The 19,721-nt window shown below is 40.2% G+C and overlaps 1 protein-coding gene across 3 annotated transcripts in view; it reads left to right on the top strand.

The window, feature by feature from the left end:
- The first annotated feature begins 6,618 nt into the window (after positions 1-6,618).
- clip2 (CAP-GLY domain containing linker protein 2) overlaps positions 6,619-19,721 on the top strand; it is a 55,881-nt gene continuing 42,778 nt past the window's right edge. Inside the window, exons 1-2 of one of the 3 annotated variants that reach the window (XM_085173743.1) lie at positions 6,619-7,660; positions 10,343-10,562. In XM_085173743.1, the coding sequence (XP_085029869.1) occupies positions 10,448-10,562 (115 nt within the window). In that variant the 5' untranslated portion in view covers positions 6,619-7,660; positions 10,343-10,447. The remainder of the gene's footprint in view (positions 7,661-10,342; positions 10,563-19,721) is intronic. The other 2 variants (XM_085173744.1, XM_085173745.1) reach the window with 2 other exon arrangements.

Raw genomic sequence — 19,721 nt, 5'->3', positions numbered from 1 at the left:
CCCCCCCCCCCCCCCCCCCCCCCCCCCCCCCCCCCCCCCCCCCCCCCCCCCCCCCCCCCCAATGCTCAGCACAAAGTTACGCCGATGCTGCCATAATATATTACTTCTGGGTGAGGCTGACACCAGACTTGGCCGGCTTCTGCCTATCATCATTTATCAAATGTTTTCAGGCTTGCCAGTCTGAAGGCTGTTAATTCACAGAGGCAGAAAATTACAAAGGCAAATGATACCTACCATGGTTACCATGGAGGTGGATCTACTGCTGATAGACGAGAGGGATGGTCCTTCCTTGTTGGTCAGTGCCGTGTAAGTTGTTGACACCACGCACCATAAGAGTGTGCATGAGCAGTCATTACAGTCAGCTGGTTTGTCGAAGTTGAGCCCTCAGTTTCTAATCCTTCCAGTCGGCCCTCACATGGCAGCGGCATCATAATGGGATTAGAGTATAATCCAGTCACTTCCCCTCCAAAGCAGGCTGAGGGGGCAACGTCCACACACTCAAACACTGAGCCATTATTACAAAGCACAGAAAGGCATTATCTGGGCACGCTGCATATTAATGTGGCAGCTTAGGTCAGCCTGTGACCCTTTGTTATACTCTTGTGACTCTGACTGGTGCATACTTTCTGTGAATTAATGAAAAGAGCCAAAGAATATGAAACTGTTCCTATCACAACTTTATAAATCACTCCGTAACAGCATGCAAATGTATGCACAATATGATAGGCCCACTTTTATTTATTCTGTCTTTAAGAAATAAAATATTCTGCCACTACTGTGCATTTCTGCTCACTTTTATCTACCTGCTACACTCGACAGCACCTACTTAATGAAAAACACTTCTGACTGTCTGGATGATTTAAAATCCTCAATGGATTTCCTTCAACTAAATCATAGCACAGCTGAGGTAACTGTATTTGGCCCCCCTCTACCTCTCTCAATATCTTAAAAAAATGCACTTGGTTAGTGTATTTCTTTCAGCTTAATAACATTTTTAATAAATGTTCTTACTCCTCGTCTATTTGCTGTCATGCTGATGCCTTTTCTATGTTTGGTGGATATCATGATTTGCATTTTTTCATAGTCCTTTGCAGTCTATTCTATTAATATTATTATGTAGATGGCTTGTATACCTCACTGTGCTATATAAATATAATGAATTGACACCACTAATCTGGGAAATGCTTAAGCTTTGACTCGACTATATGTGCAATAGTATGCGGACAGCTACACATCATACCCATAAGTAGCTGCTGAACACGTCATTTGAACTCTCAGTGTTAATCTTTTGTTATAATAACCTAAACAACTCTGGGAAGGTATTTTAGAGCCCAGCTATGGGGATTTGCTCCCATTCTCCTCAGGCACATTAGTGAGCCCATTGATGCTGTAATAAGGCTCACAGTTTATCCAAGAAATGTCAGATGGGGTTGAGTGAGTCAAGTCTCAGTGGTTTGAAGTGCTGAAGAACAAATCAAGTCTCGCATCTCAGCAGCACAAGTTTCAGCAGTAAAATTAAAGAAGCCCTTTAGAGCATTATCGCAGTATCTTTGACTCGCAGGTTGTTGAAGGGCTTCCCATGATGCAATGAACAATTTCTCTCTTAACTTTCCCCTCAGCCCCCAACCTGTGGCAGCAGATAGCTAACCCTCTCTGAGTTTGCTTCTGCTGGAGGTTTCTTCCTGTTTGAAGTGAGTTCTTCATTCCCACAGTCGCCAAGTGCTTGCTCACAGTGTTATGGAGTCTTTTCCTCGTATTGAAAAGCAGTTGCTGAGGCCGCAGTTGTTGTGAGCTGGTGCTGTGTAAATAAACAACCTATAAAAACATCTGGGAAGAAATTGAATGAATTTAATTGTTTTTAAAAGGTTTTGTCTTTGCGTGCGGTTTCGTCTCTTATACTGTCTCTGCCTATCATATTTCCATCCATCGATCCATCCATGTAAGCCAAGTCAAGTACCTGATAGTGTGTAAGTTCAGATTTAGGTTAAAAATCTTTGAAAGATGCTTAGTTCAGTTACCTAACATAGGCTGCTATGCCACATGTAGCTTCAGATACATTTTTAAATACACTTTTGCCCCTTTTTTCTAATTGCTTACACCAAGTGGCGCACCAAGTGGGCACCAAGTGGGGCGATCGTGGCTCAAGCGTTGGCAGTTCGTCTTGTAACTGGAAGGTTGCCGGTCCGAGTCTCGGTTGTTGTGTCCTTGGGCAAGACACTTCACCTACCGCCTACTGGTGTTGGCCAGAGGGGCCGATGGCGTGATATGGCAGCCTCGCTTCTGTCAGTGCGCCCGAGGGCAGCTGTGGCTACAACTGTAGCTTGCCTCCACCAGTGTGTGAATGAATAGTGGAATTGTACAGTGCTTTGAGGGCCCCGAAAAGTGCTATATAAATGCAATCCATTATTATTATTAAGTGCACTCTGTGAGATTTTACGTAATTATAACAACAAACATCATCTCTTTTAATGTTCATTTGGTGTGTATTAGTGATAAAAGGTCTGCATACTAGTATACAAACTTTCTGTTAACCCCAGAAGAGGGCGCCAAACCTCAGGTTAAACTTGCCATGCTTAATATACTAACTTAACCAAAGAGAGTGGTTAAGATCAAATTTTAAAAAATCAAAATTTATTTATAAGCACATTTAAAAACAACACGGGTTGAGCCAAGGTGCTGTACATAGTAGAGATCAAATAGTAAACATACATAGTAATTACTGTAAAAGACTAGTCATAATTGAAAGCTAGAGAGTACAAATGAAGGGCCTTTTTTCAGAAAGAAAAGCAGAAAATTCCATCAAAGTTATTTTGAAAAGATATTTTCAAAGTAATACATTTCCTCTTCCTGTATATGAAGGCAGCTGAATTTTAACATTTTAATTGATTAAAACACTTAAGAGGGAATTTCTGAAGCGGAAAACTCTGTTGATGTTGTCTGTGGACGATGTTACAACTATGACATAGATGAGTAGATGGTGATAACCAACCAATCAGATTCTCAGTTTTAGTTTAGTTTTTAAACGTTTCACCAAGTTGAAACTGATTATTGCGAAGCACTGCAAGCAGCAGTTGTTGTAATTTGTGTGGGAAGAAAATCATGGCGGCCAGTATCTGCTGGTTGCATCTGCCAATGTTTGCTTTATTTCGTGGGATTTCATTTCCCAGTGCTGTTGATGTCGGTTGTTCTAACTGTGGACTCAGTAATATTGCTATGACATGCAACTTTTTTTGGCATCAGTGAAATGTGTGATACTGGCATTGATGAGAAAGTTAACCCTCACCTCGAAGGCTGATCATTGTCTAGTGATTCTGGGAGTTAGCTGACACGTCTCATGTCCAGCAGGTGAGTAATAAGTGCATAGGTGCACAACACAACAACAAGTGAAAACAGGAGAAGACAAAACAGGAAACAAAACTGACACAGGACAAAAAAGAAATAACCTTTCAAAGTAAAACAGGAACTAACCAAGGAAACAAAAGGCTTAAACAGAGGGAGGGTACCTAGAAAACAGAAAGTAAAAGTTAAACCTTAAATTAAAAGAATAGACTCAGAATAACCACAAGTACAAGTAGGATGTAGAATAAGATGAATCTATACAGACAAAACAAAATAAACACAGAAATGTAAACTTTACAAACAGGACAAATAAGTGAACCTAAACAGAAAACGTTGGTATATTAACTCTGAATTCAAAGTATTAAACAAGTGTCAAAACCAGCAATGTGAAATAACTTTTAAAAATTAACCTAATTAATAATTGCCCACTTTTAATGCAATACCCTACCAGTGGTTGCCAAAGTGTGGTCTCCCACAGGTGGGGTACTGAATTCAAGTCACAAAATTTGAGTTTTTAAGGAACACGTTTATTTATTTATTTATTTATGAGGCCCAAACAGTTTCCTTATTCTGAAACATTAATTCACAGTGACAGTAATTGAGCACCACCTCAGTCTAAAGTACCTCCTCTGTTCCATATATTTTAATGACAAGGTAGTTTAAGGGTTTACACAGCAGTGGAGTCTCCTGTGTAAACACCGGTTATCCTTTTCAGGGTTGCAGGAGGCTGGAGCCTATCCCAGCTGTCTTAGGGCCAGAGACCAGGTGCACCCTGGACAGGTCACCAGTCTGTCACACACAAATACAGACAACCATTCGCACTCACATTCAGGCCTATGGGCAATTTGAAGTTTCCAATTAACCTATCCCCACAAACTGCATGTCTTTGGACTCTAGGAGGAAGCACCCGGAGTGAACCCTTGCAAACACAGGGAGAACATGCAAACTCCACACAGAAAGACCCCGCCTGATGGTGGAATTGAACTCAGGACCGTCTTGCTGTGAGGCAGCAGTGCTAACACCATGCTACTGTGTAAACGATTAGAAGAAAAACAACAGTGCACAGTATCACTAATTTCTCACTGAGCTTCCAGGATCTCCTGTAGAGCAAAAGGTTTGTTGTGGTGCCCTCAAGTGGTCACTAGAAGAAAATGCAGCAAACAGGTAGACTTTCATTCAAATATACAGCTAGAGGCCTATTTCAGCTGCTACAGAACAAGAGGCAACCCTGTTTGTAACTGATTAACAGCGTTACAGGACCAACACAGAAAGAAAAACAACTACTAACACCTATGGGTAATTTAGAATCACTGATTAACTAAACCCCACTAACTGCATGTCTTTGCACCATGGGAGGAAGCCAGAGTACCCACGGTTAATCTACACAGATATGCACAGAAAGGCCAGATGGTGGATTCAAACCCAAGACCATCTTGCTGTGACCATCTTGTTGCGCTGAACACCAAGTACATATTAAGCAACCCTCTTTCATTAAGCAAACCAATATATCCTTATAAAGAATTATGAATACAGGGTATTGAAAGCCACTCATTAAAACAGTTAAACATAAATGGTTCATGATCATAAACTTAAATTGACCAGCAATTGTAATTGTGCTGTAAAACACTTTTTTGTTTATGTTTTGTGTCCTGGGCTGTTTTTTCAACACGTTTAAAAGCAATCTTATAAAGCTAACAGGAGTGGCACCTGGTGTGGTCTTCTGCTGCTGTAGCCCATCTGATGTGCTGCATACTTTGATTGTAACAACTGATTATTTGAGTTACTATTGCCTATCAGCTTTGAGTCTGGTTATTGGCTGATTAGATATTCGGTTAAACGGTTGAAAAGTTTTGGCTTAAATTCTTTTGTAAATCTTCCTTGTCATGGCTAACAGGCATGTGGGACTCAGGAGTCCAGTTCCGTTTTTTTATTTACAGTGAAAGAATACATTTATACAAAGACACAAGGCAAAGGGGGAATACTGCTCTAGGGGGTCCAGGGATGTAGGGAATCCACACATCCAGTATTTAAAGGTAATTCTCCCTCAACTCACGGTCAGGCTTACCACACCAGGGAAGAGAATCCAGTGATCTGTGCAGAGGAACCACACAGTCACAATCCAGAAACACCAGGGGCACAGCAAAGCACACAGAGACGCAAAAACCAGGATTTTAACTAACTAAGCAGGTCAGAGATCCAACAAAAAAAGAGTTTATTTAAAAGTTTCTAGATGGATCTAAACGCATCAGGAAGTTTTCAAAAGTCCGTTCTGATAGCACCATTTATGTGTTTTTAACCTCATTAATTTTTCCAGATATTTGATTTCTTCTACAGCTTTTACACTGGTGGTGCAGATGTAAATGTTTGAGTGAGTGTCATTACAAGAGTAAAGTTTTTATCATCAAAATAGCTTAACTAAAAGCACTCATTATGTAGAATAGCTCTTTTTTTTTTAAACTGTATTGTGTTACTGGTTATAATTAGGGTCATTAATGTGTAAATCAATTTATTTTTGCACTGGATAAACCAGTAAAGTTTTCAGTTGCTTATATGGTAAATGGTAAATGCCTGTATTTGTATAGCGCTTTACTAGTCCCTGAGGACCCAAAGCGCTTTACACATTGAGTCATTCACCCATTCACACACACTTCACACACTGGTAATGGCAAGCTACATTGTAGCCACAGTTGCCCTGGGCGCACTGACAGAGGCGCCCCAGGGCGCCTCCTATATGCCGAGGGGGAGCTTTAGCAGTAATAATACAATACAAATAAAAGGAAAAAGAAAAAACAATTGAAACAACTGAAAAAAGGTAAACCCAGTCTCAAAAGGGACACAAAATGTAAAAAAAATAAATAAAATAAAAATAAATATGAATGGATTAAAAAAAAGATAAATAAAAAAAATAACCAAAAGTCAGAGCCTCTTATCTTTTTGTGAATCTACACCCCAGTTTATTTATGAAAAAGGGACTACATAATACCTGAGCGGATTAGATCAGTGTGGCAATCCAACTTTAGAGGTCTCTTTGGCGGACAGCTGTCAAACGAGGCAGTCCAAAAAACAAGCTGACCAATCACAGCCTGTTTGGAAAAGTCATTTCACTCCTCAGACCAATCAGGGCGTTCTAAATCCAACCGGAAAACCACGCGCGATCCATGTAAAGATTTTTTTGTCTCCGCCCACAATTTCCAAAAATAATAAATTAATAAAAGTGTGTCCTAAGGTTATCCTGACCCTATTATTTTTCCATACACTTTATGTGTTTCAAACGTCTCACGTATACATGCGTGGGCTGTTTACACACCAAGCCGGCCGGTGTTTGGGCTCAGTGACTCAAAACCTACATTAGAGTTTCTACTATTTACGTTTATCGGTGTGGTTGATTAATTTCAGTGCGCTTTGTGTGAGTTTGGGTATGGATTTGTTGGCGATATAAATCGCTTTGCGGTTCGGCATACTAAAAAATGTTTATTTTATAGTTAATTTGAGTAGAAAAGTGATTTTTACCAAAATGCTATGCGATGGATTCACCTTGTGAAAGTCGCTTGAACGCATGAGGCAGCTTCAGAAATTAGTATTTTTAGCGCGAAAAAAATGTTGTTTTCTGTGTATTATTCATGCCGAATCAAAGAAGTTGCACCAACGACAGGAAACAACCCTGACTCATGCTTTGTGAGTCACCTTTTCAGACTTGATAAGGACCGGCCAGCTTAAATCTTCACTATTGTAAGCGGAGTACGTCACGGGGCTGAGCCAGACTGTGGTCTACACTCATCTTTCCCCCAGGAGGCTCTCCTTCCCAGCCCCTTTGTTCAGTCTAGCCGGTGGGTTGAGTCAGTCAGAAGAAGGCTGTGCTAACCCAACAAATCCAAATCACTGTGGGAACACCGACAAGAGAAAGAAGAGGCCGAAAATACATCCACCGGATGACGTTTTTAGTTAGAGGCACAGCAGAAAGAAAACGGAAAAAAGTTGGTTTTGAGTGTTGCTGATGCTGCGTTTAATGCCGGGAACCGCCTGGACCTGCGTGCAAGCGCTCGGCTCATTTAAGTCCGTTATCTTCGCTCCAGTATAGCCGCCTGAGCTAACACGCTGTTAGAGATGAACCGGCAGGCTACATGCTAACCCATCACCGGTATATTGCTGACAGTGTGCAGTTGTTGCACCATCCATCCAGTGATCCACGCTGACTCTCCCTTTCAGTTTCTGCTCAGCATCCATATTTGCATCCCAGGGAGTGGCAGCCACTAATCCCCTCTTTTTCCACCCGTGGCTAGGAAATCAAAGTTGGACACCCCCTGAATTTTCTCACAGGATGGTGAGTATTTTCCTGCATTTTTACGCGCTTTTTGTGCCATTTTGTGCTTTTATTCCTCCCTGGGAGGGGACTCGGGGTATGAAGTGAAGGACAGTCTAGACCCACGTTGCCGCAGTAGCTACAACAATGGATCAAACCGGCGCTGTGTTAGATTTTGTTGAGGTGCGCATTATCAGCACATTGCTGCCTTCCTGTTTGCACTGAATCAAGGTGTGGATTGGGAAATGAATCTGTGCTTTAATGTGGAAGAGCTGAGGAAAAATCACAGATAGAGGCCTTTATTTGTGTCCTCCACTCAGATCAAAACCATCATCCCCGGCTGGTTTGCTCTGACTGATTGATCCAAAAATGAATATCCTCTCCATTTTTTTTTATTATCTGGATGAGTGTTAAATAAAATGGAGAATGATTAGGCAAAGCCTGGAATGTGCTCCCCGTCCCTTCTAATAACCAGTGTCTAGTTTAAAAGCCTCAACCAGATGTGTGTTGTTTATTGTAGGCTATAACGGCATTATATCTTCTTAATGGGCTCTGGGCCATGATTTGTAGGCCATGTTCTACTTGGGCAAAGGCCTGCATTGGTTTTCACTCTTGTTATGACTCTGCTGAAACTGCTAAGTTGATCATGGATGATTGTATGAAGCAGTGGGGCGTAGATGACAGTAATTTACCGCGACACATGTAAATGTGTGTGGATTGCTATGCAGGTGCCAAATAGTTCAACAGATCGACAAAAACACGATGCTTGTGGAAGTTCTCTCAGTGTTTGGCTCATGATTAATCATGTCTTGCTCAGTGGCACCCCAGCAGTAGTGTAGCATGAGTAATAACAGTGGAACACTTGCATTTCAGTCTCTACTTCAGTGTTTTTTCTGCTGTTGTTAATCAAAGAAGAATCCCACATTGCCAAATTGGAAAAATAAAGCACTGTGCTCTGGATAGAGTCGGAGAAGCAGGTCTACCCTTCTTAAATGCACAAAAATACACGTGCTGACTCACCAGCTAAACAAACGCTTAAAAAGTTGATCTAAACATATTTTAAAGAAGCTTTTTTTTTAATTGGAAGTTAAACTTCTAACATCTTTACTATTGCAGTTCAGGTTTCTTTGAGTGCAATGCCTATATGACATAATAAGGCTGACACAATACCAGATTTTATTTACATAATTTTATATCAATATCTTTGTCATATCTCCAAAAATGAACTCAAATGATTATTAAACTTAATATTTGTCTTTTTATTTGGCCAATGAATTGCACCCATAATATATGCATAAGGAGGTGGAGAAAGTAATTATAAAGGCATGCAAAAAGAATGACGACACGGTACTAATAAGCTTTGGAAACACTATATGGACAGAGGTGTTGGGCCACACCTCTTCATCTTTGAATTCAGGTGTTTTCAGTCACAGCTGTGTAAAATAAAGTACCGTTTCACCATTTGTGGAAAAAATGGGTCAATCCAGAGAGGTATGATGTGTCAGTGGTGCGGTCCAGCTGTACAGCGTGCAGTTCCTTACCATCATTTGTACTCGGAGATGCAATTAAGATCTTATTCTAAAAATTTCTGACCTAAATACTTAAGGAATGGTTCGTTGCACTGAAGTGAAGTGAATAATTTCATTAGAGAGTAACATCATGTGTCGCAGTCGTATTTTTTTGAATTGACATAAATAATCCACATTTACAGATGTACACTTTTGAAGTGATACAGCACAGTTTTATGATTTATAGCAAATTATTTTATGGGCTTTTTGACTATGGACTTCTGGGGGCACAGAATTCCCACACTGAGAACCACCAATATAAAGGAAAATGTCCTGATAAACAAAAACACCCACAAGGCCTAAAATCTGCCATCAGCTGACATCAGTGTGTCAACCTGAGAGCTGCTGTCTCCGGGCGTGTATTAATAAACGCTATCCATTTATTATTTATAACTACTACCAGTTCTTTAGATTCTTAAAAGACATCAACTCCCAGTGTGATTCCTGAGGAGGAAGGAAGACCACATATATAGATTTAAGCTGCATAAAAGAAAATCACATTTAGGCACTAAGGTTTTTGGTAAGTTGGAGAAGCTGTTAGGTTAGATTTTCACCCTGTGTGAGCTGGGATTGGCTCCAACCTCCCGGGGCTGTAAGTTGGATGAGCAGTTACAGAGAAATGATAGATGGATTGTTAGGTTATGGCTTGTGTGGGCACAAGTAGTCAAACCCAGAAGTGATCTTTGCTTTTCAGATTGTTCGATTTTCTGTGGATTGTAGGGACACAAAAAGAAGAAGAAGATGCAAAAAAGGAAATTTCTGATCTCTTCCAATCCCTGTGTTTCTGCACTGAGCCAGTGTTTTGCATGCAGTGTGTTGGAGAGCAGTACAACAATAACACCCACTATGACCTCAGAAATAAAGGTCAAGTAGAATTATGACCGCTTGGCCAAAAACAACAAAAATCAGTGTGCGCAAAACTTAATTGTTGGTATAAAGCAGCTTCCCTGTGCTGTGTGAGGGCATTAAATTGCAGAGGTGTTCCTGATAAAGTTGTTGTCAAACCAGTTTCTATTTGTTCTGCTTCAACAATCCATTCACTCAGGGCTGGACATCTGATGTCACACTGTGTTTGTTTAGCTGTCGTGCTGTCAGCCGTTCTTGTATTTATCCCATATATTTGTCATCCCCACAGCTAAAACATGGAGAGTGACAGCCACCACTCTCACATCTAGTGCCTGATCCAAAAGCCTTCATCGCCCAGGGAGGAGGAACTCTCAGGTCTCCCTGCTAACGTAGAATGAACATGCTCAAGTCCAGTGGACTGAAAATCCCTGGGCGCGGGGCCAAGCATTCCAGCCCAGTGGGAAGGACCTCGGCGGGTGGAACGTCCAGCCCTGTTGCCCCTAAAGACAGTAAGTCACTTCCTTCTTCTGACCCCGTGGAAAATAAAAGGAGCGTCTTTTCCCCCAGTTATTTCTTTTCATCGCCGGAAGTGGCTCAGACCATTTATTTGTGTTGCTGACTCAGAAACGCACAGCTGCATTAGATTACATCCTCATGGTTCTTTATGATAGAGAAAAACATGGAAGGAGGATTGGTTTGTGTCTCCCACTTCTTTAAAACATCTTCCAAAGTGTTCCAGGGCAAATCTTGTGTAGCCTTCAGCAGTTTGGAAAGTGATTTGTATTTATCTATCAATGAATGTTTAATTTAGGCCTAGGTGATCATAGGGGAAAAAAGCAGGCTCACAGGCGTCAGGTGACCTGCACGGCAGCCACGTAGAGACCAAAGGAGAGCCGACAGCTCGCCAGCCAACACCTCAGTCGCACACTGCCAAAAACACACGGGGTGAGAAACCCTCAGTAATCCAGACAGAAAGTAATCAGCTGTCCTTATCGATCCTTCCACAGATCCACCTGTCAAAACCTTTTGCAACTTTTACCTCTGCTGGGCATCTTGCTGACCAAAGGCCTCCCCGTCAGCTTGGCTCAAACTGAAGTAAACGTCGGTAAACCTGAGCTTTTAGGGAGGGCCAAAAACACTGCAGTGTAAAGTGAAGAGGTTATATTGATCTGTAACACACAAAAAAACACAGCCTGTAGCAAAAATAATGACAAAAAGTAACCATGGTATCCCAAAGACCTCGTTTTTATAAGATAGCGAAGATACCCATGGATTGATGTGTTCTCGAAACCATATTTAGTCTGGCTAAAAGATTTGAATTGCACTCTTCTGCTGTGAGTGCTGTAACGCTTCATTTCGTTATTACTCACATATTCATTTCTTTCTTTAGTATAGTAACACATATATTAAAGATTAGCTAGTAACTGTTAGTGTTTTTCAGCTTAATGTTTGGATTTGACCTCCCACAGGTTTACAGCTCGTTGAGTCACTCTTATTAACCTGTCTCCAGGCGGCTATCTCCAGTGCTGAGCAGAACTATTTAGCCAAAAAAAGTGGAGTATTTGGAGGCTACATAGTCAGATTTCCAATCAGGAGATGGTTGAGACCAAAAATGGAGCAAAAAATGGTGTAAATATTGGATTTGCACCAAAAAACGTAACCAAAAATCAATGATAGTATATTACTCAGTCTGCAGGATGTTTACATTATCATGTTTGTTCAATGCTTAACATGGTAACATGTCAGTGTTGTGTATTTACGGCCGGCTGAGTTGGCAACAAACAGCCAAAAAGAAAGGCGCTAACACAAAAGGATAACTTTAAAAGCACACTTTTGCTTTAAAACACTGAGGTCTTACTTTAAATGTAAAAGAGAAGGAACCAAAACACAGCAGCTCTTAAGAGCATGATGCTCCACATGCAGGCAATATCAGGATGCAATAATGCAGCTTTATAATACTGAAGATATAAAGCTGTTAGCTGCACTAACAGCTATTGTTTATGTATCAAATGCATGATAATTGTCATTCTTGTGTACAATAAAGTTCAGTTCCTGTCCAAAAAAAGTATGAAAAATCTGCTTGTGAGCCACACTGTTACATTAGTGGACGTTTTTCTACTTAAATATGACTCGTTTTTCTATAGTTTACATCAACTGCAAATCTGCAATGACCACACAGTTGACGATTCATCTCCTGACGAAAAAAAAGGACTACTAACCTGTACGAACACTCAGAATTACAGCCCTTGTTTGCTCAAAGCAATCACAGCTGTTTGCGCTCTAAAATGCAAACCACACTGTTTATCTGCCCACCTTCAGCTCACACGACTGTCACGTCTCACCAGCTTTGCACGCAGGTTTGTTCAGTTTCTGCTGAATTACAGCTCCACACCCAGCGGTGAACGGGGCAAAAGAATTCGCCGACCCGATGGTGGGGAGGCCTTTTATGATCAGTGTGTCACAGTTCATGCTGAAAGGAGGAAAAGTTGGTCCGACACTTTTAACTCTACGTGATAACCATTAGTTACAGCTAACAGTGTGGTTAAATGTCATTATTAGTAGCTTATTACCAAATAATGAGTCGTGAGTTATGTCACTGTTAATTTTCCTAAGCTTCCTTTTGTTTCTTTAAGCAATAAGTGCATATTAAACTGCTATTAAATACATGTCCTTAACAGAGTATCAAAGTAAGCTTTAGTAAAGGCATAACAATGATATAATAGTAAGTTAAACATTGACATCGTCTTATTAAATTCATTGTATCATGTTAACAAGCATGAGGGCTTGTGTGTGTGTTGCAGGGACATTACTGTAAATCATCACTGTGGGGTTTTATACAAGTCATTTTCCTGGTTTTACTACAAGTTGCTATTTTATACCATACTCTGTGCCTCCCAGCATATCACTAAACATTAAGAGCTCTAAGATTCCTGTGACAGCTGAATATATCCGGCTCTAATGAAGCTGAAGCGTTACGAATGCCAATCCAGAGCTGTTGATGCCTGTAAGTCTGTGAGAAATCTAAACAACAGAAGCATTTCGGGAGAAAATAAACAAGTCTTTCATTTATCTGCTCGACGTTATGTTTAACCCGGGGCGGTTCTTTTTTGTTCATCTCCGTGATTTTTGCCTATAATTATCTCGAACGTGTTCATTAGCAGCTCAGAAAGCGATCTCTTAGCGTTGCGCGCGGGACCGAAGCCTGTTGCCCAGGGCTCGTCAGCTGTTACCGTAGGTCGCTGCGACTTCGAAATTCCTGCCTGCGGTTTTAAACTGTTTGGTTCTGCCATATGCGAAGTCGTTAGCTTGCTCGCATCCTGTTTATGCACAAAATACACAAGCGTGATGGATGTGGCAGTGATTTATTTCCCCACTGCTGTAACTTCAACCATGTAAACTTTAGTGTGTGAATGCTGCGCTGACAGCTAACACGTTTCTAACAGTCTGACTTCTGATACTAGTGCTGATTGGATTTTGGTGATCTGTAATAAATGTAATTAGATTAATGAGAAAGTAATTCATTTGTGATAAGTGGCAGTATTTTTAGACATACCTTTGATAAGTCTCAGTTCTTACTTGTGCCACATGGTCACTGTTCGTGTCTCCCTGTTGTGCTCCTGCGGTTTTATGTTGGACTTATTATGAAATTTAGGATTTGTCCATTATTTTTCTCATCATTATATTTTTGAATTCTGGTTCTTGTTTGATTCCAGCGTCATTCTAGTTGTGTTTAGTGTGTGATTTATGGGCTCCTGTGAAATTAGTGACCCCAGGTTCTGTTATTATTTCAACCTACCACCCACCCCCTCGTGTTTCTGTCTCTTCCTTCCTCTGTTATCATGTTTAGTATACATCTTCTGGTCATTTCCTGTTTTACTTTGATGGTTGGTTTTCTTGTGGGTCTTGTCGTCACCTATCCTGATTGTCTTGTCCCTGTTCTGTCCCTAATCCTCAGTTCATCCCCCACATGTCATATCTTTGTTTCAGTCCGTCATTTTCTTTGCCTCCTTTTGCTTCTTTGGAGATGTGTAGATTTTTGCCTTTCACTTGTTTTCATCTTTTTGTGCTCTTCTTTGGATTTATTTATTTAAATAAAACAAAAAAAACATAGATTTTTTTAAGAGCAAGACTAACCTTTCATGCTTAAGGTTATCCAATGTTTTTAAATATGATAGCACTGGTCCTGGACTAGCATGCATATTGAAAGTGATGCATGTCTTAATGCATCTTTAGCCATGACGTTGTGTGTTGCAGCACCAACACCCTGTTTACGTCTGCGATATCAGCGGTTTTATGAAATAACTGTACTCAACACCCCAGGAATGACAGCTGTCTGGTTTTAGGTAGGCGGGTACACCCTGTGCAGGTCACCAGACTATCACAGGACCAGTCAGAGTCAAAACTAGTCAAAATACATGACGACGCCAGTCAAAACCAGATAAAATTGCTCCCCCTCTCCTGTCAGCATGGTAAAATCACAAAGCTAGCTCTGTAGCTTAGCATGAAGATTGGATGAGGGGAAGATTGTCTGGTAATGAATTGCAGATTATTTAATGTATACGATGCTAGTGTTTATGCTAAATGTGACTGTGGGAATCTATCGATCTGCAGCAGCGATCTGTAAAAATCAGCCAGAGTCCCTGAGAATAAGTCAGCCTAATACTTACAGAGCGCTTGGGTCTGTTGTAGTTTTTCATATGTAAATATTTCTTCTCGTCACTTGAATGTTTTGCCAAGAAGATGATTGGTATCTTGGATTAAATTGTTCTTATTACCTAAAGGAGGCTATAAAACACATTAATGAGAAATCCCTGGGAGAATATCTGTGCCTCACCGAGGACGTGGAGGGATTAGTTTCCTGTCCCAGATAGTTTTATCACTGACCTGCCCTCATACTCCAAATCTCAACCCGCTGTTTGTTGGTTTTAGTCTGGAAGACTGCGAGAGGGGGCCGCTGTGTCGGAAGCTGGCACGGTTTACTTTGCTAAATTTAAAGAAGGAAACTGCAGTAAAAGGAGTGAATAGAGGAAAGTATCCAAGCCTTCATCTAGAAACTTTAGATGCGGAAATAATGGAGCTGTGCCACCTCTCGCGATGCAGCATCTCCTGTGACCTTGGAAGCAACAGAAATATCTCGTGTAGACTGAAGTGGAGACAAGCAGCATTTGTTTTCTCTTGGTTTAATTCTCTGAAAGGCTCTGTTCAAGGTTTCCCCTGCTTACCCACATGGAAAAGAAATAGTAAAAACTTATAAAAGACTTGCATAAGATGTGGCCTACTTCATATAGTGAATCATATAAGGCTTATATGATTTACTCATGAAAGTGGCCACTTTCATATATTGTTTTAGTAAGTATCCAAAACATACAAGTTTCATTTATAGAATTTTTCAAGGGATCTTATATCTGTTTTCACTCTTGTACGCTTTTCATACAAGTTTCACACAAGACAGATACAAACTTTATATATAGAAGATTTATATATATCTTTTCCATATGGGTACTGCTAATCAAAATGTTAATTATGCACTTTAATTGTAGAAATTATTATATTTAACATTTTATATCTTTGTCTTTCTGGATTTTTCGGTGATATTTTCTCTCCATAAAACTGAAACGACCATAACATTCTTTATTTTCTTTATTTTTTCATTTATGAGCCAGAAATGCCAATACTGATATAGGAAAATAGCTAATTATCGGCCAATACATCAACCTCCCTGATATATTGGTCAAAGGTACAAAGGTGAGCTAATAACTTTCTCAAAATATGGAAAATACTGGGCCCAAAAAACAAACTGGTGGCAGGCAAAATGCCAAACTGTGGCTTTAAAATGTGGATACATTAAGTAGCCTTTAGATTAACAAAAAATGTCTCTTTCAGTATCCTTTGACACTGTCCATTAGAGGGTATTTAGCCATGTGAGTCCATGGGCTGCAGCAAGCCCGAGATTCCCTGTGGTCTGTTGCATGAGGCTAAATAAAGCAAATCTGCTCATTTGTCCTTTAAGTCACGGTTATGACGTCTCCCAAAGTTCATATAAAAGCAACAAGTTGATTAAAAGTCAGGAAACAGGCCGAGGGTCAGCCCCCTCCATCTGTCACATTATGTGCTGCTCAGCCTTACCCAGCTGCCACAGACACCGCTGAAGATGACCACACGGAGTCAACCTTGACTAACTGATTATCGTCCTTTTAAAAGGGACAAAAATAAAGCACAAGTTAGATACTGGAGGTAATAGCCACTGTGCAAGACGATCATAAAGAGGCAGAGTTAAAGAGGCCACGGAAAGCAGGGAGAGATGGGGGGGTAATTGGGAGGAGGAGGGGGAGGGACGGGAGGAAGCTGTGGAGGTCTCATTGTGTGCAGCTGATGAATAGTGGGATTCAGATGGTGGTGGGAGGTGGCCAAGCACAATAGTGAAAGTAAGGGCTGTGTTTCCAGTTTTCCTTCTGCCGAGGATCCTTTTACCCTCACTGTGCTGTTGCCCCAGCAACCCAAATCATGGGTTAGCTCAGGTTTTAAACACCACCTTGGGTTTGCTGGCTTAGATCACATGTTGCATTGTTTGGATCTGTGTATCCTGTGATTATTACACTATGATTAGTCACGCTTTTCTTTAAGAGGTGGGATTTTTCATGCCCTCGCAAAGTTGCCCATCCACGTGTAGAAGGTTGTAATGTAGATATAGGCTGGCCATTTTTTATGGTATGTGTAGAAAGAAACAGCAGGAGAGCAGTGTCATAGAGGTTTACGCTCCATTACGTAATGTTACGCTAACATGGTTCAGTTTATTTTTAACTGCAACGTGTCCCGTGTAGTATTTGGCTTGATCACAGGTCTTTAACTTTTGCACAAAATGAAAATGAAAAATGAAATTAGTGACTTTTTAAAATCTGTAATAGTCGGCATTGATGTCTGCATAAAAAAAAATCCAGGCTATAGATGCTGGATATTTTAAGATTCAAAATTCAAGATTCGTTATTCGTCACATGCATAGCAGTGAAATGTAACCTGACACGCTCCTCGAGTTGTGCAAAAGGGGGAGAGAAGAAGAACATTATATATTATATACATTAGGTGAATGTGCAGTAGCAGCAAGCAGGTGGATTTTGTACTTTTTAAAAATGTCTTAACCTCCATGAATACTAACCTTACTTTTTTCAGTCCAGTGAGGTCATGTGATTGTTAAAGACAGATGACTTTTCAAGACTGACCTTATGGAAGTTTGTTTCACTACTGAATAAAATAAAAACTGCCATTTATGAGTCAAAACTTTCAGAAAATAACTCAGAATTGAGACATTAAGGTGACAGGGCTTTCTCCATTGCCGCCCCGAGACTCTGGAATAGTCTCCCCCCCTTCATAAAATTCTCTTCATCCTTGGAAGTCTTTAAATCGAATCTCAAGACCTACTTATTTTCCAAGGCTTTCGGATCTCGTTGATATTACATGTCTTACAATTCTTTTTTTTTTTTTTTTAATGTTTTCTTTCTATTTTAATTCTTTTATTATATTATCCCTCTGTTCAGCACTTTGGCCGACACTTGATGTCTTTTAAATGTGCTATATAAATAAAGATGACTTGACTTGACTTGATTAAATTCCAACCAAATTTTGAGCTACCAAATTCAAATTTTGAGATAATAACCTAAAAATGATCTGGATTGGGTCAGAAATTTTAGAAGAACTTTTATCCATCCATCTATTTTCTTCCTCTTATCGAGTTGGGGTGTTGCTGCGGCAGGCAGGGAACACGCTAGACCCTCCCAAATTATGGAATTTGTTGCCTTTGCACCTCTTTCATTTTAAAGACTCTCCTCTTCTGCTTTTCTTTGACCCAGTTTGATACATTGATGCAATTTTTACGCTTTTATTCTTTCATTCTTTTACTCATGGCTATTTGCGTTTTTGTTCTGCATTGTTTTATTTTATTTTGTCATTTTTATGTATTTGATATTAATTTTACTTTATTCTGATATATTTTTATTTTATGTTCAGTGCTTATTGTTTTTAAAGTTCTTTATAAATAAACATCGTCACAGGGATAACAGAGAGACAGATAACCATTCACTCTCACAGTCATACTTATGGTCAATTCAGAACCACTGAGATAACCTAACACATGCATGACTTCAGACTGTGGGATAAAGCTGGAGTACCCTGAGATAACCCACACGAGCACGGATAGCGTGCACAGAAACTGTTGCCTCAGAATTTCTGTGAGGTAACAGTGCCAACCACAGCATCACCGTGCCGTCCCCATTCTGTCTCATACCTTCCAAAAAACATATCCAGTTAAAAGAGGACGTCATCGTGAAGTTCTCACAAAAATGTCACATACTAACTCCAGATATCCTTTTAGGATCATGTCACGCACGCTGAGGAGGGAATTTTCTGCCTCGCAGAGGTACACAGTCTCAGACGGCCCACAAGTTCATGAAAATGCAATAAAGAATCACTGGAATAATCCTGTGCTGTGAGATGAAAGGTTCAATTCCTTATTAAAACCTTTTTAAGAAATTGAAAATCAGAGAGTGTCGTGAATCACAGAGTTTAGGAACAAAATTCAGAAACGTAGCGCCGTCCAAATAAACCAAAAGCAAACCTTAATGTTGGCTGGTGAAAATAACAAGAACCATAAACACAAGCCAGAACATTGTGCAAGCACACAGGCTCTGCAACAAAGGACAGAGGAAGAGTGGGGCTTAAAAAAACACACAGGTCATTAGAGGAAGTGGACACAGGAGGGGAACGGGGGGGAACGACCAAAGGAAAAGAGAGGGAAATATAAGCTGTAACTGGACCAAAGGATTAAAGGCCCACGTTATTAAGGATTAATAATAAAATGTAAACAATAAATAAACTAAAAGCCAAGTGGAAAATAATTATTAATGTTATACAGTGTCCATAAGTTTTCAACTAGTTTATTTCTTGGGTTGTGTGAGAGGGCAGGATCATTCGTCCTTTTGCTTCATGGAAGTACCAGATCTAAAGAGCCAATAGTGCTGTGGTATTTCAGCTACAATGTCCATGTGTTGGGCTGTAATGTCCTACATTAGTCTACTTTTACCTTTACGTCCTTTGTAACCAAGGTACTTCTGAAAATGATGTCCAGGAAATCAGAAAGGTTTAGAAAAAATCTGAAACATACAAGCTTTTAGATCAGGTCATAGTCACTCAGGAAACTTGCAGGACTGCAGTCTATTTCATGGTGACTAGCATTGATTAGCACTGAACAGCTGTTAATGTTCTTCATGTAATATGTTATATACAATACTGTATAAAAGTCTTGAGCTGCCACCTCTGTATGCTTCAAAGGAGCCAAAGTTGTTGTAATTATTTTAAGCGGTCTCCAGGCTTCCTGACGGTCTTTCGAAGTTTTCTCTAGACGTTAGCTGCTTTTTCACTCATTTTCAGTTCACTCCTTGTACCTGACCATTTTCAGATGGATTTTTTTTTTTTTTTAAGCTATAGGACGCTTACCTGTGAATCAATAAGCATAAAAACTGGTGTTGTGTCTACACATAACAGACAACTTAGCAAGAACCCATTTTAAATGGTAACTTTGGGCCGTTTGTTACTAGCAGCCTGTTCCACAAGCACACAATTATTTGCATTTCTTTAATTAAAGATAAGAAAAATGCTAAAGATTACAAAGTTTGACA

This window comes from Neolamprologus multifasciatus, chromosome 10 (assembly GCF_963576455.1).
Source record: "Neolamprologus multifasciatus chromosome 10, fNeoMul1.2, whole genome shotgun sequence".
In the NCBI taxonomy this organism is placed as follows: Eukaryota; Metazoa; Chordata; class Actinopteri; order Cichliformes; family Cichlidae; genus Neolamprologus; species Neolamprologus multifasciatus.
The sequence above is the reverse complement of the archived record's forward strand: the minus strand, read 5'-3'. Positions and strand labels throughout refer to the sequence as shown.